Source organism: Sceloporus occidentalis, unplaced genomic scaffold, assembly GCF_023333645.1.
Source record: "Sceloporus occidentalis isolate IW3139 unplaced genomic scaffold, rSceOcc1.0.p SCAF_3, whole genome shotgun sequence".
Classification (NCBI taxonomy): Eukaryota; Metazoa; Chordata; class Lepidosauria; order Squamata; family Phrynosomatidae; genus Sceloporus; species Sceloporus occidentalis.
The window spans coordinates 207703003-207716962 of record NW_028316983.1 but is presented as its reverse complement, the minus strand read 5'-3'; the positions used below and the strand labels follow the sequence as shown (position 1 = coordinate 207716962).

Below are 13960 nucleotides of genomic sequence, written 5' to 3'. Positions count from 1 at the left end.
GAAGAGACCACAAGGGCCATCCAGTCCAACCCCATTCTGCCATGCAGGAACTCTTAATCAAAGCATCCCCGACAGATGGCCATCCAGCCTCTGTTTAAAGACCTCTAAGGAAGGAGACTCCACTACACTCCGAGGAAGGAGTGTGTTCCACTGTCGAACAGCCCTTACTGTCAGGAAGTTCTTCCTAACGTTGAAGTGGAATCTCTTTTCCTGTAGAGATTGTTCCATGTCCTGTTCTCTGGAGCAGCAGAAAACAAGTTTGCTCCCTCCTCAATATGACATCCCTTCAAATATTTAAACAGGGCTATCATATCATCTCTTAACCTTCTCTTCTCCAGGCTAAACATCCCCAGCTCCCTAAGTCGTTCCTCACTGGGTATGGTTTCCAGGCCTTTCACCATTTAAGTCGCCCTCCTTTGGACATGCTCCAGTTTCTCAATGTCCTTTTTGAATTGTGGTGCCCAGAACTGGTCACAATATTCCAGGTGGGGCCTAACCAAAGCAGAATAGAGTGGCACTATTATTTCCCTTGATCTAGACCCTATACTTTTATTGATGCCACCTAAAATTGCATTGGCCTTTTTAGCTGCCGCATCGCACTGTTGACTCATGTTCAACTTGTGGTCTACTTGGACTCCTAGATCCTTTTCACATGTAGTGTCTTTCAGCCTGGTGCCCCCCATCCTATATCTGTGCTTTTCATTTTCCTGCCCTACATACAGTACCTTACATTTCTCCATGTTGAAATTCATTTTGTTAGCTTTGGCCCAGTTTTCTAGTTTATTAAGGTCATTTTGAATTTTGATCCTGTCCTCTGGTTTATTAGCTATTTCTCCTAATTTGATGTCATCTGCAAATTTGATAAGTATGCCACCAATACTGTCCTCCAAGTCATTGATAAAGATGTTGAATAGCACTGGGCCCAGGACAGACCCCTGTGGGACCCCACTGGTCACTTCTCTCCAGGATGAAAAGAAGCCATTGTTGAGCACCCTTAGACCTTCATAACATAGATTGGGGCAATTGTAAATGAGGAAAAAAATGCCAGTTGCTTTTATAAAATTAAGAGTAGTGTTGAGCATGGTAATACCATACCTACTACAGAAAGATGTGTGCTATTTTTATACAGTTCCCCATGTCTGTCTTTGTAGATTTGAAAATTTTGGAATATACGTTGTGATGTTTTGGGAGATTCTGAGGACTCTGATCCGGATTGCTGTTGTGTTCTTCTTCTTGATGTTAGCCTTTGGACTGAGCTTCCATGTTCTTCTTGGTTCACAGGTTTGTAATGTCACCCATACCATAATATTTTGTTTTTGTTCCCAACACAGGAAAAAATATTTTTAATTTTATACAAAAAGTTTATCAGCAATGACTAAAGCAGTATGTTTTGCCCCTTTTCATAAACCTGGCAGTAATGGGTGCCACAGACAAGATATTTTTCATCTCAGTTGTTTTTAATTTGTGACTAGGGTGACAACGTGTCACTGCCAAATCTCTTAAAACCCTTTACAGTCCCGCTTCGATCCACCTGGGAGAGGCAGAAAAATATAAATAAAATTATTATTATTATTGTTATTGTTATTATTAAATTATTACATTCTGTGCCACACCTTGCCAGCAATTATGTGACAGCTTGGCAACTACCTCAGTAGCTGCCACCAATTATGTAGAGACCACTACTACTATCGCAGTAGCTGAAGTGTCCTAAATAATAAATGGTCTTTTTCCTTTTGAATGCATTTTAATTATGTTTGGTAGTGTGGATGGTGTTATCTATAAGCACACTTCAGACTACTATTTGTTGAAACAAACAAATTTTATTCACAAGCAAGGTTGATTACAGTATCTTTCTTGTAAGATGTTATTCAAGCTTGATATGGTGTAGAAGTTGCTTCAGTAGTTACAAAGTTTAACACTTTCTTTCACTTGAGTTTATAAATGTTCCCTTATAATCTCAGTTCCCACAGAACCTTTATCTAGCCTCTGTCTCTTAACCCTTCTGGTTGTCTGTTACACCAACAGCCACTCTAACTGAACTTCCTCAGTTTCCTAATAGAGCGGGCCCTCCCCTTAAGCAGGGCATCTGTTCTGGATCCCCCGCGTAAGGGGAAATCCACGTATGTTCGTGCCCCATTGAAAACAATGTGGTGCATGCTTGCGGCTTGAGACGGCACACATGCCATGGACACGCACACCATTACTTTAATTGCAGCATGGCTTTTGCATAGACTGGAAGCCACGTATAGTGTGCCTGTGTGTGGCGCGGGTGCACTGTATTTACTTCATCTGTTCTCCAGATGACTTTAATAATCTCCATCGTCTCCTAGCGATATATATATCCCACAGAATATTAACACATACACTTTAACTCTGGACTCCTGTAGTCCTAACTTGGGTAACTAAACCCTTTCTAACTGCACTTCACAGCAGTTCCCTAAGCGCCCTCAGCTGCTATCTTCTGAGGGTACAATGACACAATCTTCCTAACACAGGGCTTTGCCTCTCTATTTATACCCACTCTTGGGATCAGCTCCCACCTTTTCTAGCTTCACTCCCGTTGTCTGTTCTCAATATTCTAAACTGCTTGTGTTGTCCACTGTATTCCTTTGGAGAGAACCTGGATTTTTAAACAGCTGAGTGATATACATAATTTTTTTACTATGCTGTTCAAATTTATTGTTATTTCTGCTGTTTTTTTCCTTTAAAAAACACATAAGCAAACCTTTTTTTATTGTATAGTGTACTTTTTGTCTCTTATACGGAATCAGGTGGATAGGCCCACCAGAAGAGATCCATTTTAAGTGCCTTCTTAAAGGCCTCTAAGGTGGTAATAAGATGGATCTCTTCCGGTAGACTATTCCACAGTTTAGGGGCTGGGGCAGTAAATGCTCTATGGGAAGTCGTGGTTAATCTAGTGTTATAATATTCCAACAAATTATTCCCAGATGTTCTGGCAGATTATGTAGGGAGAGGCGTTCCCGCAAGTAACGTGGGCTTGAGCCATGTAGGGCTTTAAAGGTAATAACTAACACCTTGTACTGCACCCGGAAGTTGATTGGCAGCCAGTGAAGAGGTTTCAACACAGGTGTTGTATGGTCAAATCTAGATGTAACGGTGACCAATCTGGCTGCTGCACTTTGAACCAATTGAAGCTTCCAAACTTGGTACAGTGGACCCTTGTTATACCCTGGGTTTGGTTCCAAGATCCCCCGTGTATAACAAAATCCGTGTATACTCAAGTCCCATGAAGTATAATGACATAGCAAAATGGTGTACCTTAAAAAAAGGGGGAAATCAAGGTTTGATATTTGAAATTTATACTTTTTTGGAACATTTTCAAACTGTGGATGCTTGAATCCGTGTATAAAAAAATCTGTGTATAAGAAGGGCTGACTGTACAAGGGTAGCCCCAAGTAGAGCGCATTACAGAAATCTAAATGAGAGATTACCAGTGAATGTACCACTGCTTCAAGGTTCTTTTGGTCCAGGTAGGGACACAGTTGGCATATCAGCCGAAGCATCTACTTGAGATTACAACTGTAGAGATGGATCCAGGAGTACTCCCAAATTGCGAACTTCATTCTTTAGGGGAAGTGTAACGCCCATCCAGGACTGGTTGACAAATCTCTGTTCCTGCACTTGGGGTACCTAACGCAAGTACCTCCATTTTCTCTGGATTCAGCTTGAGTTTGTTTTCCCTCATCCAGCCCATTACTGACGTAAGGCAGGCATCCAGAGGAGAAATGCCATCCTTAGACACTGCAACAGTTGGAGACATAGAGAAGTAGATTTGAGTGTCATCAGCATACTGATAACATCACGCTCCATGTCTCCAGATGATTTCACCCAGCGGCTTCATGTAAATGTTAAACAGCATGGGGGACAGAATGGCCCCCTGAAGGACGCCAGATGTCAGCTCTCTCTTAGAAGAGCAATTGTCCCCCAGCATCACCATCTGAAATCTACCTGAGTTCAGTGCCACTAATTCCCAATTCCCTCAGGCGTTCCAGAAGGATACAATGGTCAATGGTATCAAAGGCCGCTGAGAGGTCCAAGAGCACCAACAGGGCCATACTTCCCCTGTTGATGCCCAGACGGAGATCATCGACTAAGGCGAACATGACAGTTTCAACTCCGTATCCCACCCTGAAGCCGGTTTGAAATGGGGCTAGATAATTGGCTTCATCCAAGACAGTTCTGAAAACACAGTGGATCACTAAAAAGATGAATGGCCCAAACTCTCCTTGAAAGAAAAGATGACTAAACTTAGGTTGTCATACTTTGGCCTTATCATGGGAAAAAAGGACTCATTAGAAAAGTAACGTGGAGAGCAATAGGAAAAGAGGAAGGCTGCATTCCAGATAGATAGATTCAATCATCTGCAGGATCTGAGCAAGGTAGTTGAGGATAGAATAATTGGAAGGTCTCCCATACTTTGGCCTGTTACAGACTGCCAAAATAAAGCTGCTTCGGGTCTCTTTGGAGGTATGCTATTTAAATGATGCATGGGTCCTAAGAGTCCGGAGGTCGTGCCAAAGCCACACTCCATTCCTAAGCACTGGAGTGCAGCTTTGGTGCAGCTTCCAGATTCTTAGGATGCATGCATCATTTAAATAGCATACCTCCAAAGAGACCCGAAACAGCTTTATTTTGGCAGTCTGTAACAAGCCATAGGATCACTATGGTTTGAGGTTGACAACAAAAATATGAGTGCCTTTAAATAAATAAACAAATTTCTATTACAGTGTCTTGATGAATGTTTAATGAATTGTGAAATACATGCCTGTAAGGCCTGCAACAGAATATTTCTCAAGTTTTTTGAAGATATATTCATTTAAAAGGAATACTAATGTTTGCATTGAACATTGATAAAAGTTAAATAATGCAGCCTCATTTCTATAGATTATGGGAAGGAACAAAACTATGTATGCATGCCTGTCTACAAAAAGAAGAAAACTTGCTGACATTGCAGTTTTGAATGACTTTTATTTGTCTTTTAAATTTATTTTTAGGAAACATATGGCACTCCATATCTTTCTGTAATGCAGACCTTTGTCATGATGCTAGGAGATATCAATTACCATGATGCTTTCCTTGAACCGATGCTGACCAATAAACTGCCTTATCCATTACTGAGCTTTGTAATTCTCATTGTTTTCACTCTGCTTATTCCAATTCTTCTTATGAACTTACTGGTAAGAGTTAAATATTAAATATGGAAGCTTATGACATAGTCACAGTGTTTGCATAGGTTTTTAAAAAATAAACCTTTACTAATTTGAGTTAAGGAGGCAATTGTGCTATGGCTACTAATGAAACAGTAAGTACAATTTAATCCAGATATATAATAACATGGGAAAGATGAGCTCCTTGGGTTTGTGTATACAAACAAATCCATAGTGTTGCACCTGCTCAAAGATAGAAATATAGAAAGTTGATGAAAACAAGTTCCAACTATACATTTAGATCACTTGAATCTATTCTAGAAGAGCCAACATGGTGTAGTGGTTTGAGTGATAGATTACAAGTCCATCATACCAAGTTTCAAGTCCAGGTTTTAAGTCCATGGAAACCCACTGGATGACCCTCGGCAAGTCGTATTCTAAGAGAAAGGCAATACCAAACTCAGAATAAATCTTGCCACAAAACCCTAAGGTTGCCATGAGTCCCATTGGAATGAAAGACAACAACCACAAAGTCTATTGTGAATGGTAGATCTTCTCCCTGTTACCTCATTTCTTATCCAAACATCTCACCAGAAAAGTAGTATAAACATTTAAATACAAATACAGTTAATTTGCTAGTTCCAGGTTTCCGCTATTGTAAAGCTTTTATTTATGTATTTACTGCATTTTTAAAAAGCAAGTGCCACTCACCCTCTCTGTTCTGTCAAGGAAGTACCAGTGTGTGTGGGTGAGAGGAAGGCAATTTGTTCAGCCAAGAAACATGGGATGCCCTCATCAGTAAAGTTCTAGTTGATCTGTATGAAAAACATCCTCCTCTAAAAATAGCCTTTGCCATTATTTCCTTGCTTTTCCTTTCCAACATATAACTATGAATACAAGTGCCCTTAATGCATTTTTTTTAAAAAGGTATTTAATCAATCCCCACTCCTCTGTGTTCTCATCCATGACAGCCTGTTTAAAATGGGTCTCAGACTCTAACAATTTCATTAAACCTATGGAAGGCAACATGATTACAGTCCACACCATTTCTAAGCCCCTCTACAGTTTACTTGTTTTAATGAAACACAATTCAATATTAAAAAAAAATCTCTGTGATGTTTATTAAGCTTTATACTTCATAAAATCTACTGGAACATTTATAGCCCATTTGCTTTCGTTTTAGGTTAATCCAATTTTTAGATTCCATGATTTTGATGCAAATTCTGCTTGTAATTAAATGAGTGTAATCTTACCCATCCCAAACCATACAATTAAGTAACTGTTTAAATATTTTAGTTCCCCCATCCTTTATTGAAGTAAGTCTGGTATGCATGGTGCTCCTCTAGTTTATCTTTATAACAATCCTGTGAAATTGGTTTGATTTAAAAAGAATGAGTGCTCTAAAGTCAACCCAGGGAAGGAAGGGCATGCTAACTATCTCACCACTATTTAAATTACACTTACTTAAAAAAAGTACTCTGCCCTAAATATGTATAGGGAGGTGATCAATAAAGAATCACTAGTGGAACTAAATTGAATCCCAAATAAAACTGGTACAACTGGCAAATGACTTACTGACCCAGAGACTGGAGTGAACAGATGCTGAATCATAACTTTTAATTTTAATGATCTGGTACATCATATGCTTAGGAATATCTATCTTCTCATAAAATAATATTGATGAGGAATATAACTAAAATGGAAACAAAATGGACTTGTTGATCTTTCTTTGCATTTTACAGATTGGTTTGGCTGTTGGGGACATTGCAGAGGTGCAGAAATTTGCTGCGTTGAAAAGAATAGCAATGCAGGTCAGTGTGTTTCAAGCAAGCATTGCTTTGTATTTGAAGAAAACCAGATTCTGTAAAATGAACATGAGGCATACAGATTTCAGTAACTTTTAAAATTATAATAAACTATAGTAATTTTATGAATCATTGTCCTTAACCATTGTTTGCAATGTTAACCTAAAGTACTGTTGAACCTCTGTATTTGCAAGGTATCCGTTCCGGACACACACACCCTCCCATGGATACGAAAATCATGTGCAAGTCTTTTCATTTTAATGGCTGTGCTACTACAGTTGTATGCATGTGCCACCATTAACAAAAATGGGGCTTGCCATCCATGGATAGTTAAATCCACAAATGGCAAGTCCACCGATAAAGAGTGCGGACTGTATAATAATTCACAACAGGGGATATAATGGTGTTGTGTAAAAAGAAATTTGTGCTCAGGCTTACAATTCATATTCTGTCTGATGATTAGCATTATCAAAGCTTTGTAACCATTTTTCTGTGCTGCACTCATGACCTAAACCAGGGTGTAAGTGCAGAGCCATATTGTAATAAAAATTATTTGTGTCATTTTAATTCTTTGGCTTTGGGCAATTACTATTTTATATGACAAGGAAGTATTATTATTTTTTTAGGTCAATCTTCACACGAACTTGGAGAAAAAACTACCATATTGGTTTCTCAGCAGAGTTGATCAAGAATCAATCACTGTCTATCCTAACAGGCCAAGATACTGTGGATTCATGGTAAGCTGAAAGACAAATTCCTCCTAAATTGTACCTAGTTCCTCTAGGATTTCAGTCAGTTTTGAAGAAGAAAAGGGGATAACCTAATTGAATCAACTGGTTTGAGGAAGGAGTCAAACCTCTTGTACTACCTATGATCTAATAACTAGAATATGTCTAAGTCTCAAGTGGGCTGAAATTAACGGAGTTATTTTTCCCAGGTTGGCATTCTATTAGTGGCATACATAGGCATCTATATATGTATATTTTGCCATTGTGGAGGCTGGCATTTCCTTCCTCCCACTGCAATGACCAACTCCCTCCCACCCCAAGTTGACAGAGCCCTTGTGCCTGGTGGATGGGGGGATCACAGAAACATATGGCAAGGACTCTGTATCTAGCTGCAAAATTATTATATCAGCCACTGACACCTCCATAGGACCCCATCAGACTTTAATGAATTATATATTCACTTTGTCTTTCCCCCAACACACTGTTCACTAGGTATCAAAGAACTGTGGGAGAGGCTTCAGCAGCACTTCAGTAGATCCAAGCGCTTATTCTAGTGTAGTGTAAATGGCTCATTCTAGTGTAGTTCCACATATGCTACACTTAGCCGTGCAGGCTTATGGCCCAGTGTGTGTGTGTGTGTGTGTGTGTGTGTGTGTTTCAGAGACCGGTTTCTTGTCTGACATTATTTCTAATCCATGTGCAATTATTTCTGTTTTTCAGAGTGTGTTTCAGTATTGTTTTGGATGTGATGACAGAGCAACAGATTTGCAGACTGTTGACACATCATTAGAACTAGAAGTACTGAAGCAGAAGTACAGGTATTGGTTGTTGGTTTTTTTATGTTTATTCAAATCAAAATGGCAGTGAAATTCTGGTTTTTGGCACAGTTATAATATTGATACTATACTCTTGCAATCCAAAGGCCCTGTCTTTGCTTTCAAATGTGTCACCCAAAATTTATAATATATAGTAAGAGTGAGAATCATTGCCTAAATCCAATTCCTAGTCCCAATCACAATAAATATAATGAATCAGTTTGAATTTACTAAGTCAATACCTAAGTAAATTCCATTAATTCAGTGGATCCGTCCTACCTGGGACTAGCAGTTGGATTTAGGGCATTATTTTTACTGGGCAGATTAGAAGATATCTGTGTAGTCACTGAATCTCTTTGAAACATTTTCATAGTTTACTTTTGAGATTGCAGTGGCAGTGGTAAAAGGTCATCATCATCAGTGTTTCTCAAATACTAGCTTTTTTAAAAAAAACTTATTCAAAAGATAATGCTTTAATTCCATTTTTTTCCAGAAAAGATGCATTAAATATTTTAAAGAGCTCCTTTCATTGTTAATGTTGTTAATGTTTTTGTGGCCTCGTTATTTAAAAAAATCAATGTGGTTTTTTTTGTGTGTGTGTGCTTTAGACTTAAGGATATTGCAACACTCTTGGAGAAACAGCACAACCTCCTTAAACTGGTTGTACAAAAAATGGAGATAATATCTGAGGCTGAGGATGAAGACACAAATGATTTGTTTCAACACAAATTTAGGAAACAGCAGTTGCAGCACAAGAATAGTAAGTGGGATACGGTCTTACTGGCAGTTAAATCCAAATGTTCTTGAGTCTGCTGGAACAGTACCCAGACACAGCAGTGGCCAGTGACGTGGCTTGCTGGCCAGATTCATCAGCCGCCACAGTGGGACAAGTCAGAGTGAGGCAAAAGGAAATCTTACCATTACCCATAATCATCCATAGTAGGCAGTGAGGCTTCTTAGCACTAAGCAGGTGTGCAATTATTTGGTTGACTAAAAGTATCAACTAGTCCCTCTGCTGAAATTGTACCTTCCACTTCTTTCCTTTCATTCTCAATCATCCTGAAGCAGTAGCTGGTTGTTTATATGCCTGATTGTACCAAATATTAATATCACAGGTCAGTATATTTATTGGGTATAATATTAATAGACTTTACATCATGCTTAGAAATACATTCTAAGGTAGAGTTCATCTAAAGTACTGTAGCATAGCTTCCTGCCTGTGTAGTGCAATACTAAACAATCACAGCTTTACTGATAAATTCAGATCAAACAAACTCATATAGAAACTGATGGCTTTGAAATAAAGAAGATAAGCAATGATTTAATGTGGCACATATTCACTAAGTGTATACCTCACTTAGGCCCTGTATAGATGGGCCCTTTGCAGTGTGTCAACAACGTGCTAGGGTTGCCTCGGGGTGGCACGTGCACGTGCCCCGCAGCCCTAGCACGTCGTCAGCACGCCGCAGTTGCGCAGTGCCATACAAATGGCGCACACAATGATTACGTTGCAGCTGCGCTGCCTACAAATGGCGCTGCACAGCTGCGACGTAATGGAGCTGTCTCTGGCACTTTGTGGCGCCACAAAAAGGAGCCACTTTTTGTCAGCTCCTTCTTTGCTGCACAGCTGCGCAGCGCTGTTTGTAGGCGGTGGTGCTCCTGTGCAGCAAAGAGAAGCACCAAGGAGGCGCCTCTTTTTAGCGGTCTGCACCCCGCCTTACTTTCTTCTCATCTAAAAGTCTACTGGTGGGAAATATTATTGCTCCATGCATCATCACAGTTCTGTGCATCAGAGTAATATATGTTCTGTTAACCTCTAGATTAGACTCTGGCAATGTGCTTGCTCTGTTTGGTGTTTGAAGACAATTTGGAAGCTGAAGCTACTACAGAACGTAGCAACTCAGGTACAGACAAGTAGCACTGATAGGACTTGTATCCTTGTAGTCCTAAAGGATCTGCATTGTATGCCAGTTCATTTCCAAAGAATAGTTTAATCTGTTGACTTTAACATACGAAGTCCTAAATAAATTGGATCCTGAAAGTACACCACCTTCCAATTGATGGGCCCAGGGCCTAAGATCAGTGGCAGAGACACTTCTATCAATAATGTCTCCTCTAGAGATTAGCTGGTAAGTGATGCCTAAAAGGGTCTTCTCTGTAGCTGGTGCTACCCTCAAAGGCTGTTGCCACACTGCAGAATTAATGCAGTTTGACACTGCTTTAACTGTTTTGGCTCTGTCCTATTGAGATCGTGGAATTTATAGTTTGTTGTGATGTCAGAGCTCTCTGACAAGGCTAAATATCTCACTAAACTACAAATCCTAGAATTCCATAGCATGGAGACATGGCAATTAAAGCAGTGTCAAACTGCATCAGTTCTGCAGTGGAGATGGAGCCTAAGATGCATATGACATCTTTACTGCATCAAATATGTTAATTACCCTTTTATCTAGCTTTTTGGAACTGGATAAATGACATCAGATCATGCACTTTCCCTCCTGTACTGAAGCTGTGTATCAAATTTGTACAAACTGAGTTTTTAATTGTGGTTTTATATCAAGGGTGGGCAAAGTGAGGCCTGTGGATAGCATGTACCCACTAGGATAATTTTTGTGATCCTCAGGACCCTTCACAGAGTAAAATGAAGTTGTTCCTAAAAGCCCCCGAGGAGGTGTGGAGCCCCCTGAGACCTCCAGAAGTCAAACAATATTTTTACAAAACATTTGCAAATAATCCTTTTTACTCCAAAATACTCTCTAACAGGTGTGTGGGGGAGGCATTTTCACCACATTTTGGGCCCACCATCTCCCACTTTAGGCCCAAGAGAGGCCTATTTTTGGAACAGGAGATGACTTCTCATGAAGAGTCCTGGTGGTGCAGGGGTTAAATACCTGTACAGCAGCCAACCACTTACAGACCATAAAGTTGTAAGTTCAATACCAGCCAGGGGCTCAGGCTTGCATTCTTCCAAGGTCACTGAAATGAGTACCCAGCTTGTTGGAGAGAATTAGCTTACACATTGTAAACCACTTAGGAAGTGCTTAAGTGCATTGATAAGTGGTATAGAAATGTACTTGCTATTGTTATCGGTATTGCTATTCTCCTCACTTCCTGCTTTTTTTTTAAATGGGAAGCTCCAAATCCATTGTGAAAATGTCCCATATCCCCTAGATGGCATTTGGGGGCCAGAGGTTGAATTTTTTGCAGGAGCATGTAGAAGCCCTCCAAGGTCTCCTAGGGGATTTATGTGGCCCCCTACCCTTCCTCAGATGCCCACCTCATTTGATATTATTTTATTAATAAGAATATATACTATCCTGTATGTATACTAATAAGAATATATATAAGTAAAAGGTGGCCTATGAAAATAAATAAATATCTTCTTTCCAGTATGGCAGTTGTCTGAAAGATAGCCATTTTAGTGTAAAAAGAGAGGAAGAGGACTTTTGGGGCTGTGGTACTTTTGAGGCTACCCACTTTATTTAAACATGTGTTTTCATGGACTCCAGTATACAGTACTACTTTAGATGCAAGAGTCCTTCCTTTTCTTTTAGAGACCATAATATCCCTTCTTTCTTTCTACATTTCATGTATGTTGTTGACTTCTTTGGAGATAGGGTATGAACAGATACCTTAAATTGGAGATGTGGAATTGAAAAATATTTCATTTTTCTTTTGACATCTAATTCATTTTGTTTTGAATCTCCATTTTTCTTTTGGTTTGCTTCTTTTTATTTATGCATTTGATTACAATATAGATACAGACTGTCTTCTGAAACCAGTTGTTAATCCCTTCTAGTGAAGACCCACTGAATCAATGGGAATTTTTTAAACCACACTTATGTAAAATTCACTGAGTCCATGGGTGCACTTTAATTTGAAATAACCAATTTGCATTAATACCTTCAATGTTTTATGTCCAAATTGTATCAAAAACAAAAACACATGTCTGTATTAGACATCATATCAGCCATGTTTCAGACACATCAAATAAAGTGTCCTCATGTTTTAAGCAATTAAGAAATGGATGATATCCTCTAAGTTTGACATTTGGATTGTTTCTATTTCCTGTCAAAAAAAAAAAAAAAAAGGCCAAGACCTCATTGTCTAATGTTTTCTGAATGTATCAGTTTGCTCCTAAATGCAGTGGAATGCCTGAGATATTTTTCTTGTAAATTTCCAAGATCTCTTCCTGTGCAAAGTTCCCCTTAAATTTTCCATGTGCATCAATTTACTATACAATTCCACTTGTCAGTTCGAGAAATGTGTGTTATGAGAAATGAATAAAATAATAGTAATGAATGAGAGCCAGTGTGGTATACTGTAACTGTAAATGTTGGATTAATACTCTGGAAGACTAGGGTTAGTATCCTTGCTTGACCATGGGAGCCCCTTGAGTGATCCTGGGTAATTCATACTCTTTCAGCCTCAGAGAAAGGCAATAGCAAATCGCCTCTGAACAAATCTTGGGGTCGCCATAAGCCAGAAATGACTTGAAGACACACAACAACAATGAAGGAGATAAATTAAGTGAAAGGATTTGTATTCACTTTTTCCCATTTATTTTGTTTTTATTCATAGAAACAGCTTGGACAATTTATGAGAGTGCATTATTTCATTTTAGGAACTAACGCACTCTTCTAGATAAAATGGCTAATAATACAATCCTACACATGCCTGTTCAGAAATAATAGACATGTCTTTAATCTTCTACAAGTCTATTCAGAAATAAGCCCCGCTGAACTCAAGAAGATTGCTCACAGCTAAGTGTATCAGATTGCTATTTACAAAAAGTAGAAAGGTACCTGGTAATACAATAACAAAATATTGAAGTATTAAATAATATTCAGTTTAATTTGAGAATATATATATAATTGACCAAAATCCTAATCATCTATGTTCAAGACTCCTTCGTATTTCTCATTGCTTTCATTATAAGGATGGGCTTTCCTGTATAAAAACTGCAAGACGTAACAAATATATAAAACATCTATAATAATATGGCAGTCTGTGTACTCACTAATTATTGTTGAAATTATGTGATGCTATTCCTGTTTCAATAAAGGTCCTAATAAAATAAAATGCCTCTTTCTATGTATGACATCATCATAAGACTATATGGCTATGAAGGGTATGAAGACTATATGGCTATATAGTCTTCATTTCAAAAATCTCACGTGTCAAATTCTCTCAGAGTGTACAGTTCTTAATACATCAAAGAGAATAACCCTAGTGCTACAGCCACCTCTAAACATTTGATTTATGCTGTAATGCTGCCTAAACCTTTGATCTTTCAGTGTTTCCATGAAAGATTCACAGAGTGTGTGCTGTCTTGGTCACCAAACACAGGGAGCACAATTACCATATTCAGCTTTTACAAATGTAAGACTCTTTTACAATCCTTTACAATAGGAAGCCTTTGAAAATCTAGAAATCCAAAAAGA

General features: G+C 38.8%; 1 protein-coding gene across 1 annotated transcript in view; it reads left to right on the top strand.

Moving 5' to 3' along the window:
* TRPA1 (transient receptor potential cation channel subfamily A member 1) overlaps positions 1-9323 on the top strand; it is a 51122-nt gene extending 41799 nt beyond the window's left edge. Inside the window, exons 22-27 of the mRNA XM_089518905.1 lie at positions 1152-1281; positions 5016-5198; positions 6911-6979; positions 7600-7710; positions 8422-8519; positions 9125-9323. Of these exons, the coding sequence (XP_089375031.1) occupies positions 1152-1281; positions 5016-5198; positions 6911-6979; positions 7600-7710; positions 8422-8519; positions 9125-9323 (790 nt within the window). The remainder of the gene's footprint in view (positions 1-1151; positions 1282-5015; positions 5199-6910; positions 6980-7599; positions 7711-8421; positions 8520-9124) is intronic.
* Positions 9324-13960: the final 4637 nt, after the last annotated feature.